The sequence below is a fragment of the Protopterus annectens genome, chromosome 6.part0 (genome assembly GCF_019279795.1).
Source record: "Protopterus annectens isolate FY-2018-M chromosome 6.part0, PAN1.0, whole genome shotgun sequence".
In the NCBI taxonomy this organism is placed as follows: domain Eukaryota; kingdom Metazoa; phylum Chordata; order Ceratodontiformes; family Protopteridae; genus Protopterus; species Protopterus annectens.
In genome coordinates, this window is record NC_056737.1 from 1,903,235,436 (window position 1) to 1,903,261,917 (window position 26,482).

Genomic DNA, 26,482 nt, shown 5'->3' on the forward strand with positions numbered 1-26,482 from the left:
TTATAAAATTAGCAATTTCTTTTCTTTGTAATTTTCTTCACCTCATTGAGCTTTCTTTTTCATGCTTTATCTCCTATAGAAACTTTTCTTTTTTGTTCAATGTTCATTTCACCAGCATCATTTTCTTTTATTTCATTCCCCCTGTTAATATACCATACTTACATCTACTGCAGAACCATTAACTTGCTCAGTATCATACTTTCATAATCCTCTGGGGAAAAAGCATTTTCACCACTTTTTGATATTATTTAATTTCTGACATAATCTGTAATTCACTTTCCTCACTAACTTCAGTATTACATTTCTTCTTCCTCTTTAAGTAAACCAAATATATCAATCTTTTGTGCATTTTGAATATTGCTTACTTCTTTACAGTAAGCTTGCTTTCCCCACGTTGATTACATCTTTTATCACAGCTACTAATAATGTGTTTCATTTCCACAAAAATGAAAGTTAAGTACTTACATTAATGACACATCCATGTTGTTTGATTTTCATCCAGTTCAACACATGGGTTTTCTGAGCTGATCAGATCCGACCTCAGCACTATCTCCGAAGCTTCACAGGTCCAGGGCTCTGATTCTTCCCCTACATATAATTCTCTTCACTCCACCTTAATATCTCCGATTGAGTGTGCCACACCAAACTGACAATTTATAGAAATAATAATCCATTCAAAATTAATTACTAACAAGACTGGACATATCTATGAGAGGATCACAGTGTGATAGCAATGTTCACAGACAGAGTATAAGTAAGATCCATTTGGTCATCAAAAAACAATAGGAGATAATTTGGAAGAGGCCAGGAGGGGGAGAGGTTGAACTGGATGAAAATCAGACAACACAGATCTATTTTTATGGTAAGTTCATAACTTTGATATCCAGTGTTGTCTATTTTCATCCAATTCAACCTGTGGTACAGATTTCTAAGCTATTTATATCTGGGTGGTATCAAAAAAAGAAGTTCCTAAGAATGGTGAAACCAAAGGAAGAATGTGATCTAGATTGTACATACAGTTTACAATGAGACACAAAGGTGTGAACTGTTGACCAGGTTGCAGTAGCCCAAATATCATCAATGGAAACTCTATTCATAAAGGTTGTTGAGGTCCCTATTGCTCCTATAGAATGGGCTTTGGGCTTTGATTGTAGGGATAGGCCCTTTTCACTAAATACAAAGGAAATTTAATCTGATAACCTTCATGACAGAGTAACATTACAAACTGCTTTGCCCACTTTAGATATAGAAAAGGCAATGAACAATTGATCAGATTTCTTGAAGTGTTTTGTTCCATGTAGGTAAAACCTGAGCTGGTGATAAATATCCCACATATGCAGACGATATTCACCTTTGTTTGAGAATTTGGGAAAAAAAACACTGGTAAGTTGACTGTTTGGTTTAAACTTGCTTTGGATGCCACCTTGAGAACAAAGGATGCATTAGTCCTTAAGGAAACTCTGTCTTTGTGGAAAATCAGTAAGGGGGTTTCAAGAATGGGACTGAAAAATTGCCTTCCAAGACAGGAATTTCAAATCTGATGATGAGGCTGGCTCAGAAGGAGGCTGAGTTAATGCCTGGGTCTCTGATTGGGATTCATAGGAGGAAAGTTCCACTCAAAAAACCTTTAGAGACTTTTAGTGATGCTATAGAATTGTCATTCTGGCCTATGTGGATTTTTGAAATTGCAGACATTTACACCTTTACAGTAGAGAAACTGGAACCACTGTTGAAGAAATCAGACAAGAACTCCAGTATGGAAGGGATGGGAGCAGAAAATTGATCTATTCCTTTTCACATAGCCCAGACAGAAATGTTTTTCTATTTGCTATGATAAACCTTTTCGTGGATTGTTTTTGGGTGGCTGAAATGATCTGAATAACTGATGCTGGAAGCCTGACATCTCTGGCCAAAATCAGAACTGGAGAAACCAAGTGGTTAATTTCATGGATTTCTGTTCTGGAGGAAGCAGTCTGGCTGGATGAGTCAAGAGATTTGGATACTGATCCAACATCCATGGAGGATGTACTAATAGAGGCCACAGCAAAGGGAACCATGTTTGTCGTGGCCAGAAAGGAGAAATGAGGATCACTCTGGCCTTGCACTTTCTTGCTTTCTGGATGAATTTGTTCTCTAGGGGCAGCTGGGAAAATGCATAAAGAAGACCCAGGGGGCAATTGCGGACCAAAACATCCCTCTGTAACTGTTCCTGTGGCGGGATCAAGGCAAAGTAACCACTGCACTTGTTGTTCAGGTAGGAATCAAAAAGGTTGCAGCAAGTTTGGCCCAAGCGATGGAAAGTCTGAGCTGCCACTGTTGGATTGACAGACCACTCAAGAGGCATTAAGATAGTTCTGCTCAATTTGTCTGTTATCACAGTGGACACCCACTGGGTGTGCATTGCTATTAGAAATTTGTGTGAAGACATAACCCATTACCAAACTTTCCTGGCTTCCCAATAAAGAGTATATGAATGGGTTCCTCCCTGTTTGATGTACCAGACTACTGCCATCCAGAAATGCATGCAACATTAGGAGGACTGCTCTCATTTCCAATGCATTGATAGGAAGCTTGGCCTCTAGATGTGACCAAGAACCATGTACCATCCTCCCATTGAAATGAACCCCCATCCCAAACCTAGAAGGGAGGTGTTCATGGTTATGATAGTCAAAAGTGAATCCGTGTGAAAAGGATGACCTTCCTTTGCTGACGGATATTTTATCCACCAGTTGATTTGCTCTCTACATATTTGAGTAATACAAATTTTGGTATGTAATGGGTGAATACTTTGAGACCATCACACAGAAAGGGAAATTGGAGTACTCTCATGTAAAACCTGACTAGTGGAACCAGTCAAATTGTGCAGGCCATTAGCAGTTAAAGTTGTAGACTTAACCTTGCTGATGGTGAAGAATGCTGAAGTACCTATGTAGCTGTTAGACACAGTGAGAGTACTCTGGAGTAAGGCAATTTGGCAATTTGTAATGCCAAATCTATGTGGTATCCAGTGAATTTTATTTACTGTGCTGGGTCCAGGTGACTCGGTTAAATTTATCATAATCCCTAGGTTTTGTATTTGGTAGAAGAGAAGTTTGAGATGATATAACAGCAGAAACTTGGAGGTAGCAGTGAGAACCCAGTTGTCGAGATATGAAAAAATTTGGATCCCTAGCAGATGTAGATATGTTGCAACCACTGTCATTATCTTGGTAAACACCCTTGGGGCTGTGGTGAGACCGAAGGACAGAACTTTGAATTGGTAACAACTGTCATTCAGATGAAAATGGAGACATTTCCTGGAATGCTTCTCTACCTTTATATGACAGTATGCATCCTGGAAATCTATGGACCACATCCAATTAACTTTCCTCAGAAGAGACAATACCGAATCGTGACTATCTGGATTTTTTTCTGTTTTACAAACTGATTTAGGTGACTCAGATCTAGAACTGGTCTGAGATCCCCTGTTTTTCTATGGACTAAAAAGAGCCTTGAATAGACTCTAGACTCTAACTGGCCATCTTTTTTTTAGTAGTGTGGAAATTTCTGCTGCTGCAGATTCCCACTAACTTGGCAGAACATTGGGAACTTTCTTTTTTTTTTTTATTGGGGTAAATTATGTTTAGCACCCAGGAATTTGTTGTTATGTTTTGCCAGGCTTGTGAGTGCATGGATGAGTACCTCTTGACTGTCTCCAGAATGCAGCAACCAGGCAACCTCTCAGGAGTGCAGGTAAGGCTTATTGGTGGAGGTCTGACTCTTCAACAGCATCCATTACAGCCATCTCCTCCTCTGCCACAAAAAGGTCTGTCCCCTGGAGTTCTGATTCCTAGAGAAGGTCCTTTTGGGGTGGAAAAATGGATTCCCACTGCCGAGAGAATTACCATCCTGTTGACTCCTGGTTAGTGTGTCTTTTACTGCTGGTCCAGAAAGTGTGGAACCATCAAATGAATGATGTCTTAAAAGCCTTCTACAAAGTCACAAAGGTGCATCCAGGATTTTTGGTGTATAGTAATGCCAGTGCCAGCTATTATCGCTATACCATCAGCTGTGTTAGACAGCAGTTACATGGTAACATTTGATATAGACTGAAGGGTAGTTAGCCAGGAGTTCACTGTATTCTGAACATCTGCAGTCAGGTTACCAGAGACAGACTTGGAGGACTCTTTAGTCAGGTCTCTCTGGAATCATGTTACATGAGCTAAATAGTTTGGTGCTTGGAGAACAAAAGTCGTTGAAGTATATGTCCATTTCCTTAACCGGTCCAACACCCTAGACTCCCTTTCAGTATGGCGGACAGAGGAACTTTCTTCCACTAATTTCTTCTTGGTGGCCACTGCTACCACCATGACATCTACTGGTGGACCTCTGCTCCAATGCTTCCTGTCCATAAGTGCTGCCAAGATCCTATCCGGTTTCATTGGTACTGGTTCCACCACATCAGGGTCTGTCCATGCCCGCTGAGGCATTGGGTCTGTAAGGGGATCAATGGGCGATACTACCCATGATGAAGCTGAGCCAGAACCAAAGGCCTCCAAGAACACAGTCTCATCCGGTTAACGGTTATGTGTGGACCATCCCTGTCATTGTTTCATTAATTTGAGAATCTCACCAAAGGTAATATCTTCTGACAGATCTAGGGGAGCCTTCACTTTCATACAAATCCGTGTCTTTAGTGAAAAGCTCTTTGTATGACTCTATGTACCTCTGTTTATGTGTCTGTTTCTTGTGAATCTGTACTGGTCGATGATCAGATGGGTCAGAATTAGACTGGGAACTCATATAGTGAGTAGTCTCAGAAGCCTGCAGTACCACCTTTCCTTGTTGGACAGCATGAAGGGAAAAAGAACTAGAATCCTCTTAAAGTTTGGGTGGAACTGAGCTAAGTGATAATGCATTTTCTTTTGGCAAAGCCAAAACCCTGTTGAAAGCCTTGAAGGCCAAAGCCACAATTAGCCCTGAAGGAAATATCTTCCTGTCTGAAGAAGAAAGAGGTTCCTCAGAATCAAAGGGTCTCAGTCTCGGGGATGATCTTGGATCTCAGCTGTTGAGGGCTGAAGCCCTGTGAGGGAGAAATGGCTTCAATAACTTCAGAATCAATGCATCTGCTCAAGTCCCGGCACTGATGCTTCAGCTCTGAGACTCTTCCTGATCCGAACCTATCAGAGCCAGAAGAAATAGGGATACAGTCACAGCTGAAGTAGTGCAAACTGTCAGCTCCAACAAAGGTGCAGTGGGCAGGTCAGATCCAGGATAGCCGCATCCGATGGATGGATTGGTACTGGAAAGAACCACAAAAGATAACTTTTAATGAAGAGCCATCATAGAACATGTCTAATGCTTCAGGCTTCAAATGAGATCTGAGAGACTAAGGTGAAGTAAGGGGGCTTATGGGTACAGGAGCAGTCAGAGCCCTGGAACCATGAAGCTTCAGAGATGGTGCCGAGGTTGGAGCCAATCGGATCCAACAATCCATGTGTTGAACCAGGAGAAAATAGGCAACACCAAAAATAACAGTTTACCTTATAGTCTCACTTTTCCCATCCATCATAATTATACAGAGTATATGTTGGAGCTTGTTCATAGATACATACTAGGCTAGCAGCCCTTGTAGGCAACTTTAAGCCTAACCAATTTCCCTTCAAAGGTGAGAATCATACCATGTACTTTGTGTCTGTGAAGTAAACACCTTAACCATTATGCCAATCCTCAACCCCTAACTTGTTTTTGCAAGTTGTCTGTGAATTCTAGCCCTAATGTTATTAATTCACTTGCTCAGAGTCAGACAGTATGTAAGAAAATTTTAAGACTCAAACTCAAATCAAAAATGATAGCCCTTTTACAGCACGTATTTTTAATCCCATACAGCATAATACTTAAAAGAATTAAGAATAAGTAACACGCCTCATTTTATCAAAACTTACCTTCTCCAGGGGGAGGAAAGTGATAGGAAGTGCATAGGACATCCCAGCATTTAGTATAATTGGCTGTGGAAACAGGGTGGTAAAGAACTTTGTGGATAGAGCACTGCAAAACAGAGGAGACAAGGCAGATAAGACCTCTTGCATTTTAATGCAAGTCAACTAATGCCACATACAGAGTAAGAGTAGATCAATAATTAAAGTAAATGAATACCAAACTTAATGAAATTATACAAAGTCATCTGCTGTCTGCTTGTCCCGGTCACAAAATGATGAGATACTGTACCTAGCCATAAGTGGCACATTATTCACTGCCAGAACAACTAGAAGCAACACAAAAAGCCTGTGAGTGATAAAGTCCCATTAACCATTTATGTGGCTTTCAAACAGTATTAGAACTTCCCCATAACTGTTTACTACTTGATGTTATTCAACACACTTCAAATTATTCCATCATTCCATCACTTGTTATCCTATTTAATGCTATTTTTCCACAGTACATCCTCAACATACTCAAGGTTTATGCCTCTTTCGTGCACATCGCAATGTCTTTTTCACCCATTTACTACTTCTATGTTTTTAACTACCTCTACCCCATTCCCTGACTACAGCTTTTACTTTCATTATTCAATCTTTAATCCTACTACTCCCCAGCCCACATAGTGGCAACCTTCATTAAATTAATAGCCTTTCATTGGTCTCACTATACCCTCTTCTGGTCTCAGTTTATATACCTGCTTATTCAAGTATTTGGTATTATCAATGGAGGAACAACCATAACATTTCTTTGTTCTATCTCTTATATTAAATGTCTGTCCCTGTGATATTTATGTTTTCCATGTCCTTTTTATTCCTTTATTTCACTCTGGATATTGTGTCTATTGTAGATGCATTGTTCACATCTGTTACCCACTTTCTTTTATTACAGTCTTGTTTCAGTAATCTTATTAGCACATGATACTGCTTACTCTAATGATACGCAGTCTAGTATGAAGCATATACAATGGGTGCGGATTAAGTTCTTACTTTTAACAGTATGCAACAAGCTCTCATGAGGACCACCAAAGAAATGTAACTAATTTGTCAACTGGCAAATGAAGTAGCCATGGCTAGGGACAACTTTAAACCTATCAATAATCTCCTACATCCAAGAAACCTCACTCTACCATCATCTTCTATAAACCAGAGCAGGCCATCTATGTCAAGAATGTTTAGGTTCCACTCATCCCTATCAAAATTCTGACAGGGTCACCATTAATTCACTTTTTGAGAACTTAGCCCCAGATCAGCAAACAGTTACAAGATGAAGTGCATCCCAAAACTAATACAATCTAATTCCCTAAATGCTGCCAGAGATCTTCCCACTAAAATGAGAATCTCAGCTTAGATCCTGTTTCATACACTCCCAAAATCATACAAAGTATTTGGGAAGGTATGTTTCTCCTCACATTGGAAAAAGGCTATAGTGCTACCAGTACTCAAAGGTGGCTCTCCATATCTTCTCTCCTTAATAAAATAAATCAAATGAATTGTGCACAAAAAGATACAAAGGTACAATGACAATTTTTATTTCATACCACACTTCCAGCATAGCGTTTTATCTGGTCATGGCATCAATTCAGCTCTTTTGTACTTTAACTGGATATCATCAGAGAAAACTCAACCAAAGCAATATGATTCCTGCACTGTTCTAGGACGCTTGTAAAAATAAGTTATGTACTCACCATAACATTCCATCTATGTCGTCCATTTTCATTCTTCCTCAACTGTTGGGTTCAGATCGGACTCACCACTTTTTCCAGCTCGTGGAACACTGAAATTCTCGAGTTCCTCCCTTAGCCATAATTCCCAGTTAAGTGACATACCTCAGATCTTGTTTGCTGCCCCTTAAGCCTGCAAGCATTACACAATGATGTAACAACACCATCTGGAGCTCAAAGGAACATTGGTTCTTTCAGCATCTTTCAATTCTTCCAAAAGTCAAATTTGGAGGGGTGAGGGAAGCTGAGGAAGAAAGAAAATTGACAGCACAGATGGAACATTATGGTGAGTACATAATTTTTTTATCTGATTTTCTCATTTTCATTCATTCCTCAACTGTTGGGACAGAGCCCTCAATTACTTATATCCCAGAAGGACTCTAAGGAAGGTTATTTCTGAGCACCGCTGAGCAAAGGGCTGCATTTCTCCTAGAGACCAGATCCAATTTGTAATGAGCAATAAAGGTAAGAGGATTAGTCCAAGTTGTGGCTGCACAAATATCATCCAATGAAGATCTAGATAAAAAGTCTGAAGAGGGTGCCATAGACCTGACAGAATGAGCTTTTGGTGGTTTTGGTAAAGACATAAAAAAAATTTCATAAACAGAGGTAATACAATCAGTTAACCATTTAGCTAAAGTCACTTTAGAAACTGGTTTGCTTACGTTTGACTCCAAAAAAAAAACAAATAACTGTTCTGATTTTAATTTCTGGTACTGTGTAGATAAAACTGCAATTGTCTGTGAACATCCAAATGGTGTAACATATACTGTCCTTTGCTGGAAAATTTTTAAAGAAAACTGTACAGTTGATATCCTGATTAATGTTGCATTCTGACAGCAACTTAGGAAGAAAGGAGGAGTTAGTTTGTAAGGATACCCTATCCTTATGAAAAATCAAATAAGGAGGCTTAGAAGACAAGGCCTAAAGTTCTGAAACTCTTCTAGCAGAGGTAATTTCCATTAAAAAGACAGTTTTCCAGGTCAAAAACTTTAGTTCACACTTAGCTGATGGCTCAAATAAAGATTGTGTCAATGATTGTAAAACAATATTTAAATCTCACAGAGGAGTGGGGGTATTTTAACAGAGGAAAAGCTCCTCTTAGTAAGACTTTACAAAGTTTAGAAGAAGCTAAAGATGGATTATTTACTCCTATATGAAAACTGGAAATGGTAGCTAATTGTACTTTTACAATAGAAGAGCTTGCACCTTCATTGAAAATTGCAGCTAAAAATTCAAGAATGTTATGAACCGGTGCTGAAAAGGGATCAATGACTTATTGCTGCACCCAAAAAAAACAAATCTTTTTTCATTTATTTCTGTAAAGTTTTCTACTGGAAGCTTTATGGGAGGATAAAAGAATGTGATGGACAGGGGAGGAGAGCCTGGGTTGTCTAGAAATCAACAGAAGTGGAGAAACCATGCGGTCAGCTTTAATCCTGGAATGTCCAGACATGTCATGTCTGCTGAGTGAGTCAGAAGGTCAGGAAATGGATGCAGAATCAATGCGAGGGTGAAGCAGATGAGGCCAAAGAAAGGGAAAACAAATTTGACGAGGTCAATAAGGGGCAATGAGGATAACTGTGCTCTTCAATCTAGATGCTTTCTGAAGACATTTGGGGGGTTAGAGGTAACATGAGATAGGTGTAAAGGAGACTGGGGGGCTATTCATGAAGTCCAGTGTCCCTTGTTGACTCCCCCAGTGGGGGGATCAGGGCAAAGAACCCGCTGCACTGTTTGTTGAGGGGAGATGCAAAGAGATCGCAGCATGGTTATCCACATCAGCGGAAAATCCTTTCTGCAACCTTCAAATTGAGAGACCATACATGAGACATTAAAATGGACCTGCTTAACTTGTCTACAATCACACTAGATTTCCCTGGAATGTGTATTGCTATCAGAAACCAACTGGATGAGATTGCCCATTGCCACATTCTCGTGGCTTTTCGACACAAGGGGTAAGATTTTGTTCCCCCTTGTTTGTTAGTGTACCATACTACTGACATATTGTCCATTTGAATTTCAATAGTCCTGGAGAGGAGAGTGTCTTGGAAGGCCTGCATTGCTAGGAGGACAGCTCTTATTTCCAGAACACTGATATGTGTATTGGCCTTTTCGGGGGACCATGTACCTTGGATTGTCTTTCCCAGGAAATGCCCCCCACCCAATCTGGGAAGTGTCCATGGTCACTATGGTCTTAGGCTGAGTGAAAACAAAGAGATGACCTTCTATTATCTGCTTGGAGAAAATCCACCATAGGAGGTATTATTGCAAGCCCATGTTATCTTGATCTGGCTGGATAAAGGTTGGTGAAGAATGGACCACTGAGTTGCTAGGGCCCAGTGAAGGATTCCCATGTGGTACCTTGCTAATGGTACCAAAATGATAGTAGCAGACACTGACCCCAATGCTGGAAGGATCAGTTGAGCTGAAGGAGAAGAACTCTGAATGATCTTTTTGACCTAGAATCAAATGATTTGAATTCTTGATAGAGGCAGAGAAGTTGTCATAGATACCATGCTGAACAAGGCTCCAAGGAACTCCAATAACTGAGATGGTTTAAGTTGAGATTTCTTGTGACTGATAGTAATTCCCAGGTGAGAGCATAACTGGACAACATAGTCTTGTGCATTGATCAGATGATGCCTGGTTGAAGCGGTTATGAGCCAGTTGTCCAAATATGGAAACACCTGGAATCCCTGTAGCCTCAAGTGAGCTGGTACTACTGCCATATAACTGGCGAACACCCTGAGGCTGTGGTGACATATGCTAGTATGCATCCTGAAGATCTATTGACCACATCCAGTCATACTTGTGCAAAAAAGGAAGAATGAAATGAGCCATGAACATCCAGAACTTGGTGTACTGAACTGACATGTTCAGACTGCTAAAATCTAAATAGAAGTTATGTACTTACCATGACGTTCCATGTGAGTTGTTTATCTCGCCTTTATTCTCACTGATGGGTTGGAGATGATCCTCGGCTACGACATGGCCGATAGCAAGCTCAAGGTTTGCCAGTAGCTCGAGACCAGCCCCTTATCCCACCATGCACTGCTAGAATTACCTCAGATCTTGTTTGCTGCGAATAATAGTCTATACATATATATATTTATATATATATATATATATATATATATATATATATATATATATATATACAACTTATACATGCTCTCTTATATATATCTACGAAGAAGAGTACCCAAATGGGAAAGAGAAATATTGAATAACCAGGATGGCACTAGCCTCTAAGTCAACAGTCAGCCAGGAGGGGGAAGGAGGGAGGGACGTGAGAATAAAGGCGAGATAAACAACTCACATGGAACGTTATGGTAAGTACATAACTTCTTTATGTGAAGTTGTTAATCTCGCCGATTATTCTCACTGATGGGTAGCATCCCTAGCACCCTCAACCCTGGGTGGCTCATGGGAGTATGTTCTTCAGTACTGTAGAACCAAAGGAAGACCTGTCCCTAGAAGCCTTATCTGCATTGTAATGTGAGATAAAGGTATGAGGGTTAGACCAAGTGGCTGCAGCGCAAATATCATCAAGGGGCAATTTAGCTTGAAAAGCAGAAGAGGTAGAGACAGCTCTGGTAGAATGAGCTTTTGGTTTGTGCGTTAAAGGCATGTTCACATTTTCATAAACAAAGGATATACAATCGGATAACCATTTAGATAAGGTTATTTTAGCCACTAGATTGCCTTTTCTCACTTCTGAGAAGGCTACAAAAAGTTGATCTGATTTCCTAATATCCTTATTTCTGTCAAGATAAAATCTGAGCTGTCTGTGAACATCAAGTTTGTGCAGCATATATTCTAAGTTGTTAGAGTGGTTGGGGAAGAACACTGGTAGTTCAATGACCTGATTGATGTTTGACTCAGAACAGACTTTAGGTAAAAAAGAGGGGTTCGTTCTGAGAGATACTTTATCAGCATGGAAGATCATGTAGGGTGGTCTGGTGGATAATGCTTGAAGTTCTGACACTCTGCGGGCAGACGCAATGGCCACAAGAAAAATTGTTTTCCACGATAAGAATTTTAAATCATAAGAAAAAGCTGATTCAAAGGGAGGAAGAATAATTTGAGACAGCATAAGGTTTAAATTCCAGGGAGAAAAGGGAATTTTGATCGGAGGTCTCATATGAAGAATGCCTTTAAGGAAGGTTTTGGACAATTTATGGCTCATAATATTTGAGCCACGAAGACCAAGGTGAAAATTTGAGGTAACAGCTAACTGAACTCGAACTGTAGCAGCTGCTGCCCCTTCCTTAAAAATTTTTGTCAAAAATTCCAAGATCGAAGATAGCAGAGCTCGAAAAGGGTCAATGTTCTGCGCGTTGGCCCAAATTGAGAACCTTTTCCATTTGCTGCCATATAATTTCCTGGTAGATGGCTTGTGAGAGGACAAGAGACTCTGTCTTGTATCTTCTGAAATTGAATGAAGCCTGGCAATTAGGGGAAGTGGATTAGCCAACAAGTCAGTTTCAGGGACTGTAGAGAAGGATGAAGGTCCCCTGACGGGTGTGTCAGAAGGTCCGGAACTGGGTCCAGGATCCATGGATCCTCCAACAGATGATGGTGAAGAAACAGAAACCAAATCTTTCTAGGCCAGTAGGGGGCTATGAGTATAACCTTCCTTCCCAGTGATTTTGCTTTCTGTAGAAATCTGGGAATTAATGGGAAGGGTGGAAATGCATAAAGGAGACCCGGGGACCAATCGTGTAAAAGTGTATCTCTCGGGGGATGACCGGGAGGTGGTATCAGGGCAAAGTAGCTTCTGCATTTTGAATTGATGTGGCTGGCAAAAAGGTCGCAGCAAGTCTGGCCCCATTTGCGGAAAATCAACTCCGCAACCTGTTGATTGAGAGACCACTCGTGAGGGAGTAATATTGCCCTGCTTAGCTTGTCTGCTATGATGTTGGATTTCCATGGAATGTACGTTGCTAACAGAAAATGCTGGGAAGACACAGCCCATTGCCAAACCCTGAGGGCTTCTCGACAAAGGGGGTAAGACTTGGTTCCACCCTGCTTGTTCAAGTACCAGACTACTGACATGTTGTCGGTCTGAATTGCAATAGTCCCTAGAGGGAGAGAGTCCTGAAAGTACTGCAACCCCAGAAGCACCGCTCTCAGCTCTAGAACATTGATGTGCAGATGTGATTCTTGATCTGTCCATGTGCCTTGGGCAGTCTTTCCCTGAAAATGCCCCCCCCCCACCCTATCAGGGAAGCGTCTGTGGTCACAGTGGCTACTGGGGGGGGGGGGAACAAAGGGTCTCCCTACTGTAACATGAACAGATGTCAACCACCACCGAAGGTCTCTCCTGCAAGAATCTGTGATAAGAATTATGTGGTGCATTGGTAGCTTCTGGTAAGACCACTGAGTGAAAAGAAGCCACTGAAGGATTCGCATATGCATCCTTGCGAGTGGTATAGCTAGGATTGCTGCCACCATCAAACCTAGTACTTTCAATACCTCCGCTGCTGTAGCTTTGTTTTTTGACACGAGTGAGCTGACATTTTGGCGAAGAAGGGAGACTCTTTCGATAGGGAGACGTAGAGTTGAGGTATCTAACTCTGCTCCTATAAAAACAGTATGCTGAGATGGCGATAAGGCAGACTTTTCGAAGTTGATCGCAATGCCTTATTGATGGCAGAGTGTCAGAGTGTATTGTGTTGCCCGAATCAATTGATGCCTGGTGGTAGCGGTGAGGAGCCAATCATCTAAGTATGGAAACACCTGGAATCCTAGACGCCTCAGGAGAGCCGTGACCACTGCCATGCATCTGGTGAAAACTCTGGGGGCTGAAGTGAGACCAAAGGGCAGGGCTCGAAACTGGTAATGAGTGGCTCCCAGCAAGAAGCCCAGATGATCTCTGGAGCATCTGTCCATCTTTATGTGATAGTACGCGTTCTTGAGATCTATGGAGCACATCCAATCATCTTTCCCTAAAAAGGGAAGAATGGACTGAAGCATGACCTTTCAGAACTTCTCTTTCTTTACGAACTTGTTGAGTCTGTTGAGGTCCAAGATAGGTCTCCAGTACCCTGTTTTCTTTAGTACCAAAAAGAATCTTGAGTAAGTTCCGAATCCGACTTGGTCTGCTGGGACTGGTTGGATGACTCTTTTTTTCTAGCAATCTGTGGACCTCTACGATTGCTTGTTCCCTGAGATTGGGTGGAACATCTGGGATTTTTTTGATAGGAATGGGAAGGGTAAAGAACGGTATGAAATATCCTCTGGAAATGATGCTTTGTACCCAAGTATCCAATGTTATATTTATCCAGGCTTCTGGGTACAAAGACAAGCGACCCCCGACTGCCTCCAGAGCCGAACAGTCAGGCCCCCTTTCAGGGGCGCTGGTAGGACTGACCGGAGAACTGACTCCTGTCACCCTGTTGCTGTGGACCCCCTCTGCCACGGGGGTGGCGTCGTCCGTTATAACCCTTCCTCTGCCTCTAGAGGGGGCTTCACCATGTGTGTCGTGAAAAGCTGCTTGAGTTTTTTGGAGCCACATCCTTCCCCCCCTAGGGCCCTTGGGGTAGGGCCAAGTAGGAGTGGAAAAGCAGACCCCAACGGCAGATAAAGTCTTGCCTTCCTGTTCACACCTGGTTAAGGTTTCCTTTACTTTGGGCCCAAACAGTGATGAGCCATCAAATGGGGTATTAATAAAAGAAGACTTGAAGGGTTCTGCAAAGGAACAGAGATGCATCCAGGCTTGTCTGCGAAGAGCAATGCCTGAAATAACGGCTCTACTCGAACCATCAGCTGTATAGGATATGAGACGCATGGATGAGTTGACTACTGAGTTAAGGGTAGCGAGCTGGGCTTTGACTTTGTCGGCCACTCCTGCAGCTACTGTATCCTGGAGAGTATCTCCTAGCTCTTTCAGGAGATCTCTCTGCAGTCATGTAAAATGGGTCAAGTAGTTCAGTGATCACAAAGAAAAAGTCACTGAACTAAACATGCACTTCCCATATCTATCCATAACCCTAGAATATCTGTTAGGTGGATGCATAGAAGAGGATGTCTCAGATACTTCCTTTTTGGTGGCTGCAGCCACCACCATGGCATCCACAGGCACTCCTTTTGTCAAAAAAGGTTTATCAGCTGGGGCAGATATGAATTTATTAGGTCTACGAGGGACAGGTTCTATGGTCTCCGGTGACTCCCACGCCTTACGAGAGATCAGATCCATGAGCTCGTCGTAAGATGAAGACACCCAAGAAGTGGAAGGTTGAGACCCAAAAGACTTCAAGAGCATAGACTCATCCTCAGTAGGGTCTTGGACTGCCAGTCGCCCCTCTGACTAAGGATCTCTAGTATCTCTGCAAAAGAGACATCCTCAGAGAGGGACTGAGGGGACCCTTCTGACTCATCTAAGTCTGTGTCAGATGTCAAAGACTCCTGTGGAGAGTCTAAGTGCCTCCTCTTGCACAGTCTTTTTCTGGGCACCTACTCAGTGGGAGGGTCTGGGGAGGTCTCAGAAGAGCAGGTGACACCCTGTGGGGGTACTTGAGGCTCAGGGTATCTAAGCTTAGAGGGGTCAGTAGATGCAGAAGTAGACACAGGAGCTTGAGGGGAGAGGGAAAGCTGAACTGATGCTGATGTTGTCTTTGGAGACAAAACTCTCCTCATAGCATCAAAGGAACCATGGCTCAGATGAGGAGGAGTGAACGGACCCGAGAGTACAGTCCGATCCTTCCGCACCGAAACTCTGGGCTCCGAGCCTGAGGTAGGAGCCGAGCTCATCCGAGCCGAAGCCCCGAGAGGGAGAGTCGGCACTGACAAGTCAGTGTGACTATCCTCCCCAGACCCAACTGGACAGCGTCGGCTCCTAGAGCCCTCGGTCGGCACCGAGGACATCCGAGTAGATGGAGCCAATAACCCCAGAGCAGATATCAGCTCCAAGGGTCCAACCACCATCGGTTCGACTTCCCTTGGCTCCAAGAGTCCAGTACGGCCCGGAGGAGAAGTAGACAAGTTTGGTTCCATGGTCTTCAGCTCCGACAAGCTGGTCGGGGCTGACAACAATTTGGCAAGTCCTGGTGCCTGTAAAAGCTTCTGCACTAGCCGATCCATGTCCAAATCTGAAAGGCTGACTGAAGACTTAGCTGAATGCACCGAAGGTGCTGACTGGAGCAGAGGTGAAGAAGGAACTTCGGAGACCTGCTCCAATACTGAAACCTGGCTCCGAATCAAAGGTACACTCAGCTCCGATGACTGTGGAACCGATGACCCTCCTTCTGAAATGTTAGCCTTTTTGCATACCTTATCTGAAGACTTGGATTTTGAAGATTTGGAAGATGTACTAGCACCTTCATGGCTATTCAAAACCTCTGAAAAAGATTGCTGTAGCAATCCTCTGTCTGTAAGTTTCCTCCTTCTCTCCAAGAGTACTCTTGAAGAGAAGGAGTGACAAATGCTACAGGTGTCTTGGAGGTGCTTGGCCCCCAAGCAGTAGACACATTGAATATGTCCATCAGTGATGGACATTTTCTGCCCACAATCTGGGCATTTTTTAAAACCTGATTTGGGATGGGATTTCTCCCTATCCTCTGACATACTGAGAAAAAAACAGTAAAAAGATTCACAAACAACTAAGCCCAACTCTGGCACTATCTACAATATATATATATATATATATATATATATATATATATATATATATATATATATATATATATAAAATATATAAATAACAATATAATACAAATATGAGTCCCACAGAAAAAAAAACTAACTGCTAAAGGGATTAATAGTAGGAAAAAGGGCTAAAGGACACACAAACTAAAAAGCCAACAAGTCCCTAATTTAAAACAATTTAAACTATCTAAACTGTCTAAACTATCTAAAAATAATAAAGCTAACACACTACATAAATATATCAAAAAGGAAATCTTTTTTAAAAAACTTTTTTAAAAACTTGTTTCTAAAATGGTCCGAGCTATCTGGATCACTGAGATCTCTCTTGCCACGGCAAACTAGATCTGAGGTAATTCTAGCAGTGCATGGTGGGATAAGGGGCCGGTCTCGAGCTACTGGCAAACCTTGAGTTTGCTATCGGCCATGTCGGAGCCGAGAATTGGCTCCAACCCATCAGTGAGAATAATCGGCGAGATTAACAACTTCACATAATTGGTCTCCAATCCCCCTCTATTTTCTTTGGCACTTAAAAGAATCTTGAGTAAGTTCTGGACTCTCATGGGTGGGAACTTCTTGGATGACTCTTTTTTTCTAGCAGCTTATTTATTTCTAGTGCTGCTGCTTCCTACTGATTGGTGGAATATCTGGGATTTTGTTTACTATCAAAGGGGGTGGTAGAGAAAAGGGTATTATACAACCACTGGAAATAATCCTCTGCATCCATGAATCTTTTTTAATCTCTGCCAGGCTCTCTGGTGCAGGAATAAACAACCCCTGACTACCTCCAGAGATGGACAGTCAGGCCTCCTTTCAGGAGCATTGGTAGGATCTGTCAGAAAAGGTATCTCTAGACCCCTGGTCCTGCAGACCACCTCTACCACATGGATGGTGTCTTTCATTAGAATTCCCCTCTCTGTCCATGGGGGGACTATCTCCATGTGGATCTTGGAAGGGACCCTGGAACTTTCTGAACCACATTTTTCATCCACCTCATTGTTTCCTAGAAAAGGTCCTTTGAGGGTTCAAAAAATGTACGCATACAGCAGACAGGGCTTTACCTTCCTGCTCACACCTGGAGAGTGCATCTTTTATTTTGGTTTTATTTTGTGGCCAACTAAAGAACTTCCATCAAAGGAAGCAGTGATGAAGGAAAACTTGAAGGGCTCCACAAAATCACAGAACCGCATTCAAGCATGCCTCCTGATGGAAATGCCTCAACCTGCCACCTGTAAGGCACCTTCAGCTGCATTTGTGATGAGTCTCATGGACGAGTTTGAAATGGATTGGAAGGTAACCAACTGAGAAGCAATAGTGTTCTCTGCCTCAGAAGAAATGATCCAAGAGAGGGATTTGGTAAATTCCTTAATCAAACCCCTGTGAAGTCTTGTGAAGTGTGCCAAAAAATTCAGCGACTGAAGGGCAAAGGTCACTAAAGTATGCATATATATATATATATATATATATATATATATATATATACACATATATATATATATATATATATATATATATATATATATATATATATACGCTTGGTGGGGTACACACAGGAACTCTGTTCTGCTAATTCCTTCTTCGTGGCTGCCACTATAGCTATGGCATCAACTGGTACTATATTGCTCCATGACTTTCTGTCCTTTGATAGTGCACGGATCCTATCTGGTCTCTTGAGGACCACCTCAATGGTGTCAGGTTCCTTCTATGCCCACTGAGAGACCAAATCAATGAACTTGTCAGTAGGCAGAGTCACCCAGGAGGTAGAAGGGCCAGCTCCAAAAGCATCCAGAATAACGGACTCCTCTTGGGAAGGGCTGTTGGTACACTAAACACCTCTTTGCTTTAGAAGTTCTAGAATGTCTCCAAAGCAGACTTCATCAGGTGGTGATCTTGGGGACCCTTTCCCCTCATCAAAATCAGTATCCTTTGTGACAAATGCTTGTGGAGAGTCTAAGTGCCTCCTCTTGCACTTTTTCTTGCTGGGAACATATTTGGTGGGATGCTCTAAAGAAGTATCATAAGAAATTAGTATACCCTGCTGGATTTCCTGGTGACTTATCTGGGCTGGATGTCCTTGTAGCACAGGAAGCTGAGGATCAAGACACAGAGGTGAATGGGATTGGGAAGTCAGAGCTGAGGAGGGGGGGGTGTCCTGACTCTAGGAACAGGGAAAGCTCTCTCCACTACCTCAAAAGCAGAATGCCTTGGACAGAAAGAAACCAACGGCTCCTGAAAGACATGCTTCCAGACCGTTGGCTCCATTTGCTGGGCTATCTAATGCCAAAGCTCTGAGGGGCAGAGATCACTCTGACAATTTTGGAGTTGACTCCAATACTCCAGAACTGGCACCGACACTATGGCTCGGCGAGTCATTCAGCTCCCAAGTGCTCAGAGCTGCTGCACTCACAGACGCCACCAAATTCGAAGATATCATTATCGTCGGATCTGATGTGGATGACTCCAGAATCTACAAATCCGTCTGCTCTGTAACCAAAGGTTGGATCAGAGAAGAAGTCAGTATTGGTTGGGTAGTACTAATAAAGGTCAACAGATCTGATGGGGAAGGAGCCAGAAGAAACCCCATTTGAATTTGCATCGACAGGAACTTCCTCATCATCCTCTCCACATCGGCTTCAGTCATACTTCTGGAGGAATGAGTGGAGGATGCTGTCAGTGGTCTTCTTGAATGATGGTTCCTAGGAGACCTATCCAAAAACAGAGAAGGCAAGCGAGAGTAAACCGGATCCAAGAGCAATGGTGGAGATCTGATCCAAGGAGACTTTTCAGGTTTTAAAACTTTGCAAGGATGTTCTGAACCTGGAGTCAAAGGAGTGGTCAGATCCAGGGAACACTTTTTTGCATCTTTTTTACCTAATTTCTTGGGATTTTGAGCCCCAGATGATGCTTATGACAATTTAGAAGGAAAAATCTCTTGGAATCAGTTTGTTTTTCTGGTCTATCAAAGCTCTGTAATTAAAAGCTTTGCAGATGTCACAACTTGGGTCTCGATGCACAGAACCTAGACAATAGACACATTTAGAGTGCATATCTAACAAAGGTATTTTATGGGAGCAGGCCATACTTTTTTTAAAACCCAAGGGCTTCTCAGATATTTTAAGTACCAAATTAACAGGCAGTATAATCAAAATAGAAGATAAAAAGACTTTTTTTTAATTTTTATATAAGTGAAAAAGGGAAAAGGGAGAAAGGTTACCAATGATGGTCAACAGAGAAGTACCCATCAAGTACAAGGACACAGAATACCAACTATGCTAATAAGATTTACACAAAAAGTGTAATATAAAGGGAGGATAGTGCTATAAACATAGGATTTATATGAGAAAAGAAGATCTAAGACAAAATTTTAGAAAAAAAAGTTTTCACTCATGAATAATTAGCTAACCCAATAGTTTACAGTGACCACATCCATATACTAAGGCAACAAATGAGATCTGTGGTATATTAGGTGACTGAGGCGTTATGGCTAAGGGAGCTTCTGAGTTTCAATGTTCCATAAGCTGGAAAGAGTGGTCAAGTGAGATCCGAGGTTTGTATCCAAACCCAACAAGGAATGAATGAAAATGACAACATCAGATCCACTGTTATGGTCAACCACAAGATTCTAAAAAAGAAAAAAACTGTTACAAGTTGGTATCCCTCCCAGTTCAATAAGCTTGTTCAATGGCTACCTGACCTACCGCCACAATATGTTTAATAGGATCGTGCCCTGTTTCTTACCCTACTTCCCAACAATCACAGTTCCTCACTGTTTAACATACATGTCTCAGACATGAGCATGACTCTGTCCTCGTATCAGATGGAAATGACTTGCACCACAAAGCAATCTACTCTTCAAAATAGTTTCACCAGTCTATAAGCCTAGTTACAAAACAATGCCTTAGGGCTAAATGTTGATAAGATAAAATTCATGTTACTTCATAACATAAGACAACAATCTGTGACAGAAACTCTAGAATTTTGACTATGAGGTTAATTTTTTTTAAACAGTTATCTATTTTTATTTTATCAGCATGTACTAAAACTATAATTAATTATTACAGGCTCTGTACTGCATCAAACAATGTCTTTCTCAGAATATTCATTAAGATCTGGGAATACACCTACCAGTACACTAATAGCTTACCCAGTTTAATAAAAAAGCTAGAAACCAGCTTATCATACCACTGCTAAATTCATCCCGAGTTCCCTATGAACAGACCACCACTATCTTCATCTTTCCAAACTGGGCTGCCATGAGCTAACTAACAAACTAAGCTAGCTTGTCTTATTTTTGCACAAAAAATAACTGTAACTATCTCACATAGATGGCATAGCTATGCTAGGCCTTAAAATTCTTCTACCAATAGTCTTCTCTCAAAACCCATTCTATAATAAATTCGGCAACAGTAGGTTTGCCTGTCACATACTGACCACCTGGAATGGATTTACCTTGACTTCCTCAAACTGTGTTTGCCTGTTTGTGAGTTACTCAACTCATATGCACTTGAGTTGTGCATTGAGAAGCTCTTTGCATGCTGATGACTGTAGTTATAAAGGGTTGGAGGTATGTTGTTCAATATGCTGTTAAGGTTGACAGGTAGGGGAAAGGTGTGATCATTATTTAATTAGCTTAAGAATGATTAATGTTTCAACCTCATAGTGAGGATACATAACTAAGGGGTGAAGGTGGTGCAGGGGGCTTGCCTTCTTATAAAAACTTATTTTTTTTTTTCAGTTGCATTTAAATTTGCCATTCTTCCTGTAAACATATATTTAAAGCTTACATGTACTCAAGGAAATAGTTTCATGTAGAAGCTATTATGTTTACAGCTTGTATGGCCTGAAGTAATGTACTAGACCCTCTAGAATGATATGCCCTATACCATCCAAGCATCTTATCATCCTCTATATGAACCTTCTTAAACTGTGGCTCATGTCAAAGTAGAATTGATTCTGCAGGATAACCAGAATATTATTCCATCCTCAACTTGACTTTTTGGGAACACAGAGTTTTCTCAGTCACACCCTATATGAAATTATAGCCTCTCATCCTTAGTCACACATAATACCCTGCTGTTATCCTTTGTACCCTCTAACCTTCTTGTTCTCACTTTGTTGCTGTCTTTTCTTAGCATCTACTGACTTCCTCCTTCTAGCCTTTCTAAACTACCTTTCTGCCCTTCATTTATTTCTTAAATAAATGCAGTATAGCCTCCTTGTTTTCCCACTTGTCCTTAACGCCTTCCCTAGACACTGATGACATTTATTTGCTTTTTTGGCATCCACTGAAAGTTTGTTCATTGGACTACTGGTAAGGTTTAAGACTACAATGTGAACAGCCCTGCATGTCTTTTTGCAACATATTTTAAGTTCTGAGTATCATGTACATTCCAAGCAATCTTGGCTGTATGCTGCATATATTTTACATTAAAAAAATGTATTTAAAATGAGTACCATTTATTCAAGCTTGTTTTTGCAGATATGCTCCATAGGACCCATGTAACTCATTAACAATCATGGTTCTTCTTCCTTTTGATATCGACGGCCCTTTATGGTTTCTTGATATTGTTTGGAGCTCATCTCCTTAAAGTGTTTTGAAACATGTTTTTAACCTATGTTTTGCACCATGGCATGCACTGCCTACTGCACTGTAATGCAGTGCTCCAGGATCACTGTTCTCACACTAGTAAAAATATTATTTTTTTTACTCAGTCATCTGTTGATGTCTATTTTTCTTGTGATATCAGGACAGGGTTAGCATGGAAATATGTCCACAGACTTTAATAGACATACCTTTTGTGCACGCATATACTTGGGTTCATCCATTAACATATCTGGATATTTTCCCCCACTTTGCCATCATTGGAGATATTGTAGATTTATTTGGGCCATTGTTTAATAAAAAGTTTATGAAGCTTTTTATTAAAATGGATCAAATATATTAGGAATGAAAGGATGCAAAAAAGCATTATACATGTAACTCAATGTATGTAGTAATACATATTTTCCTACATGGTCATTATGATCCCATGACGAAAAACTCCTGTCTACAAACCTATAAAATCTGCAGGTCACTGTTTGTACTCGTAACATGTTGCTAAAGCCTGGAACTCCAGGTCTCTATCCATTAGGTCAATACCCTCCCTCCCATCATGCAAACATTTTGAAAGACTTCCCTAGCCAAAACCTGTCTCTGTTCTTGCTCAACACCTGGATAAACTACAGCCCGAAACATGGACAAATGCCTATTACACCTTACATCTTCTTACTCTACCTTCTTCACTCACATCTATCAATATCTCTCCCGGGCTTTCTCTCTAAATATACTATAAGCCTGCTTTTCTCTCACTCTGTTTTGTAATTCTTGTTTGCATCATACTAACTTACCTTTAATTTCTCTATACACTGGCTAAAATGTATCTAACTATTAAATCATTGTCACGTAACTTGTTATCTATTCTAAATCAATGTTTTCATAGTATGCATAATTTGATATAATTGTTTAAACTGTATTTGTTTTTGTATTATCTTTAAAAACTGTAAATTATTATTCTTAAAGTCTTTTGTAATACTTTGGAGCTTTTATCCATGGGCCACTGTTGAAAATGGGATCCTACCCAGTCGTACTTTCCCGGTAATCAAATGTCAGTAAATACATAAATAAATAAATATAGAAATGTTTCAGAACACTTTAACCAAGAGGCCTGACAGTAAACAGGCAACATATAAAATTACATTGTGTGAAAAATAAAATAACATTAAAACTGTCTGGCAGTGATGCAGTGCAATGGAGTTTGTCACTAGTTATTAATCTCTTCTTATTTCTAGACATATTTCTAGACATATTTTGATAAATGAGTATACTACAGACTACGGTGGTGGTGCTGCGGTAGCGTTGTCACCTCACAGTAAGACATTGTCACATTCGATTCTCAGCTAGAGCGTCTTCTGTGTGGAGACATGCGTGAATGGGCATACCATCATTGAAGGTTGTGCGTCAGGGCCGGCAACTCGGCACGTAAAAATCTACTGCCAATCATTAGCGGACCGAAGCTCCGCTGTGGCGACCCCTAACCAGGAAAAGCCAAAAGACACAACAACTGAAGGTCTTTGTGAAATGTCATGATGGGACACAGAAAAATATACTGTTATTGTCCCTTATGTTTGACATGTTGCTAGCAGGTTTAGTCATTATGAAGATATGCAATATTTTAATATTGATGTAACAATTTTTAATAACTAAGTGATATAATAACTACTTGCTGGAGAAAACTTACAAAAAATGCCAGCATTGTAAGTTGTAGAGCTTGAGAGACATTGTTATTTGCTTTTTTAATTCTACATAATTTTTGTATTTCTGGAAATTTAAAAAAATATACATCCGGAAAACTCAGTCCTGACTGAACAAAGTGCTGTTGATACTGCAACACTAATCCAGCACATAAGTTTATGTTTATGGTTATTGCTAAAACATATGTGGGTCCAAGGGGTGGAGATGTCTGCAATAGAACAGAAGAGTTGGAGGCTAGATGGATAGTTAGGTTGAGATCTGACTCGGGACATGGTTTAAATGGGTATGTGCCTTTAAGACCCAAATTGAAGGCCAGACCCCTTATGAGATAGTTTATTAGGTAGTGAAAAAAAATTTATATACATGTTTTTCACTTATATATATTTCTTATATATAGATATATGCATTTTTATGGCTTTATTTTTTATGTTTGTTAGTTTGTAGGAATGTATGTGCTTTTACAAGATATTTTTGATTTGTTATGTAGTTATGTTTGTTATGTTATCATGTGATTTTTAGATTTTGTGATCATGTGATTTTGTGGGTATTTAAAGGCTTTGTTTTAGTGAATTTGTATTACACCTGAAGAAGCTGACTGTGAAAGCGCTTGTGTCTCATTAAAGGAATTGCATTGAACCTGGAGCCTTCCCTGTGTCCACCTTTTGCTTTTGGATATTTTGAAAGACTTCCCTAGCCAAAACCTGTCTCTGTTCTTGCTCAACACCAGGATAAACTACAGCCCGAAACGTAGACAAATGTCTATTACACCTTACTCTACCTTCTTCACTCACTTACTTCTATCAATCTCTCTCCCAGGCTTTCTCTCTAAATATACTATAAGCCTGCTTTTCTCTCACTCTGTTTTGTAATTCCTGTTTGTATCATACTAACTTACCTTTAATTTCTCTATACACTGGCTAAAATGTATCTAACGATTAAATCATTGTCACGTAACTTGTTATCTATTCTAAACCAATGTTTTCACAGTATGCATACTTTGATATAATTGTTTAAACTGTATTTGTTTTTGTATTATCTTTAAAAGCTGTAAACTATTATTCTTAAAGTCTTTTGTAATACTTTGGAGCTTTTATCCCTGGGCCTCTGTTGAAAATGGGCTCTACCCAGTCGGACTTTCCCGATAATCAAATGTCAATAAATACATAAATAAATAAATGTAGAAATGTTTCAGAACACTTTAACCAAGAGGCCTGACAGTAAACAGGCAACATATAAAATTACATTGTGTGAAAAATAAAATAACATTAAAACTGTCTGGCAGTGATGCAGTGCAATGGAGTTTGTCACTAGTTATTAATCTCTTCTTATTTCTAGACATATTTCTAGACATATTTTGATAAATTAGTATACTACAGACTACTGAAGGTTTTTGTGAAATGTCATGAAGGGACACAGAAAAATACACTGTTACTGTCCCTTATGTTTGACGTGTTGCTAGCTGGTTTAGTCATTATGAAGATATGCAATATTTTCATATTGATGTAACAATTTTTAACAACTAAGTGATATAATAACTACTTGCTGGAGAAAACTTACAAAAGATACCAGCATTGTAAGTTGTAGAGCTTGAGAGACATTGTTGTTTGCTTTTTTAATTCTGCATAACTTTTGCATTTCTGGAAATTTAAAAAAAATATGCATCCAGAAAACTCAGTCCTGACTGAACAAAGTGCAGTTGATACTGCAACACTAATCCAGCATATATGCACTGCAATCTGTATTGTACTTTATCCACAATGCAGAAGATGTTTCTGAAAATTTAGAGAAAAAGATATGCCTTGGGGGGATCCATAAAGGTTACTACATCTCAGTAACCTTTTTGAATTTAGACACAGTCCTAACACGGTGTGGCATGGTGCTCTAACATGAGGATGTGCTATATGCTAATAAGGAAGTCTGGAGGACAGGCATATGCTAATTAGCGATGTGGTCTCTCTCCTGTAACTCCCTCCATAAAGACATCTACACATTGAGTGATTTATTAAATCACTCAGACATGTAGATCAGCACACTTGGCCCTACCATGTTACAGCAATAAACACAGCCAATAGGTTGTGTTCATATATAACCATTTAAAGTTACTTGGGGATTGGAGGTGGAGGGGCAACTACTCACCCCAGATATTACACTTGTGTCTTTATGGCAGTTAAACCAATACAAGAATCATGGGCAGGGGGGGGAAACACTAGACATCAGGGAACACTCTAAACTCTTGTGCCTTAATGTTACTTAACCTAGTACAGAGATCAGGGTGGTGGGACCACTAGACACCAGAAATATGACTTGCAATGTTGGACTACATTTTTCGTGATGGCCTAGCCCTGATGCCATGCCATGAAAGGAGATACAAGGGAAAGGACAGACAACTGGGGATTGTGGTGTGTGTGTGTGTGTGTGTGTGTGTGTGTGTGTGTGTGTGTGCGTGTGTGTGTGTGTGTGTGGTGTATTTGTGTTTGAATGTGTGGGAGAGTGAGTGAGGGGGGTGTCTACACAATGTGGCTGCTGCAGTTACCTGCTACAATGGGCAGTTTAGTAGTGATCTGCACATTGTGGTAGTAACTGTGATTGACAGACATGCAAATTAGCCAATAATGTCTTTCCTCATTGCAACAACATGTCTCTGATTTGCAAATACCATGTCATGGGTATGGTGCTGAGCTTGTGTTTTGGGTTTTTATTAAATATTATCATTTCAAGGAAGGTTTTTATTTATTTTGTTTGGCTTAAGGACCCTTTAGCTATATTTTATTTGTAAAAGTCTTAAGAATCTGATCATAAATGTAGGCTTCTGGAGGGATACATTCCACAGCTATGAAGTGTAAATTAGCAGACTTTTTTTT

The 26,482-nt window shown here is 40.6% G+C and overlaps 1 protein-coding gene across 1 annotated transcript in view; it reads right to left on the bottom strand.

Moving 5' to 3' along the window:
* The window catches only part of CFAP65 (cilia and flagella associated protein 65), a 2,328,717-nt gene that overhangs the window by 2,077,939 nt on the left and 224,296 nt on the right, over positions 1–26,482 (bottom strand). The window contains exon 4 of the mRNA XM_044075222.1: positions 5,925–6,027. Coding sequence (XP_043931157.1) covers positions 5,925–6,027 — 103 coding nt within the window. The remainder of the gene's footprint in view (positions 1–5,924; positions 6,028–26,482) is intronic.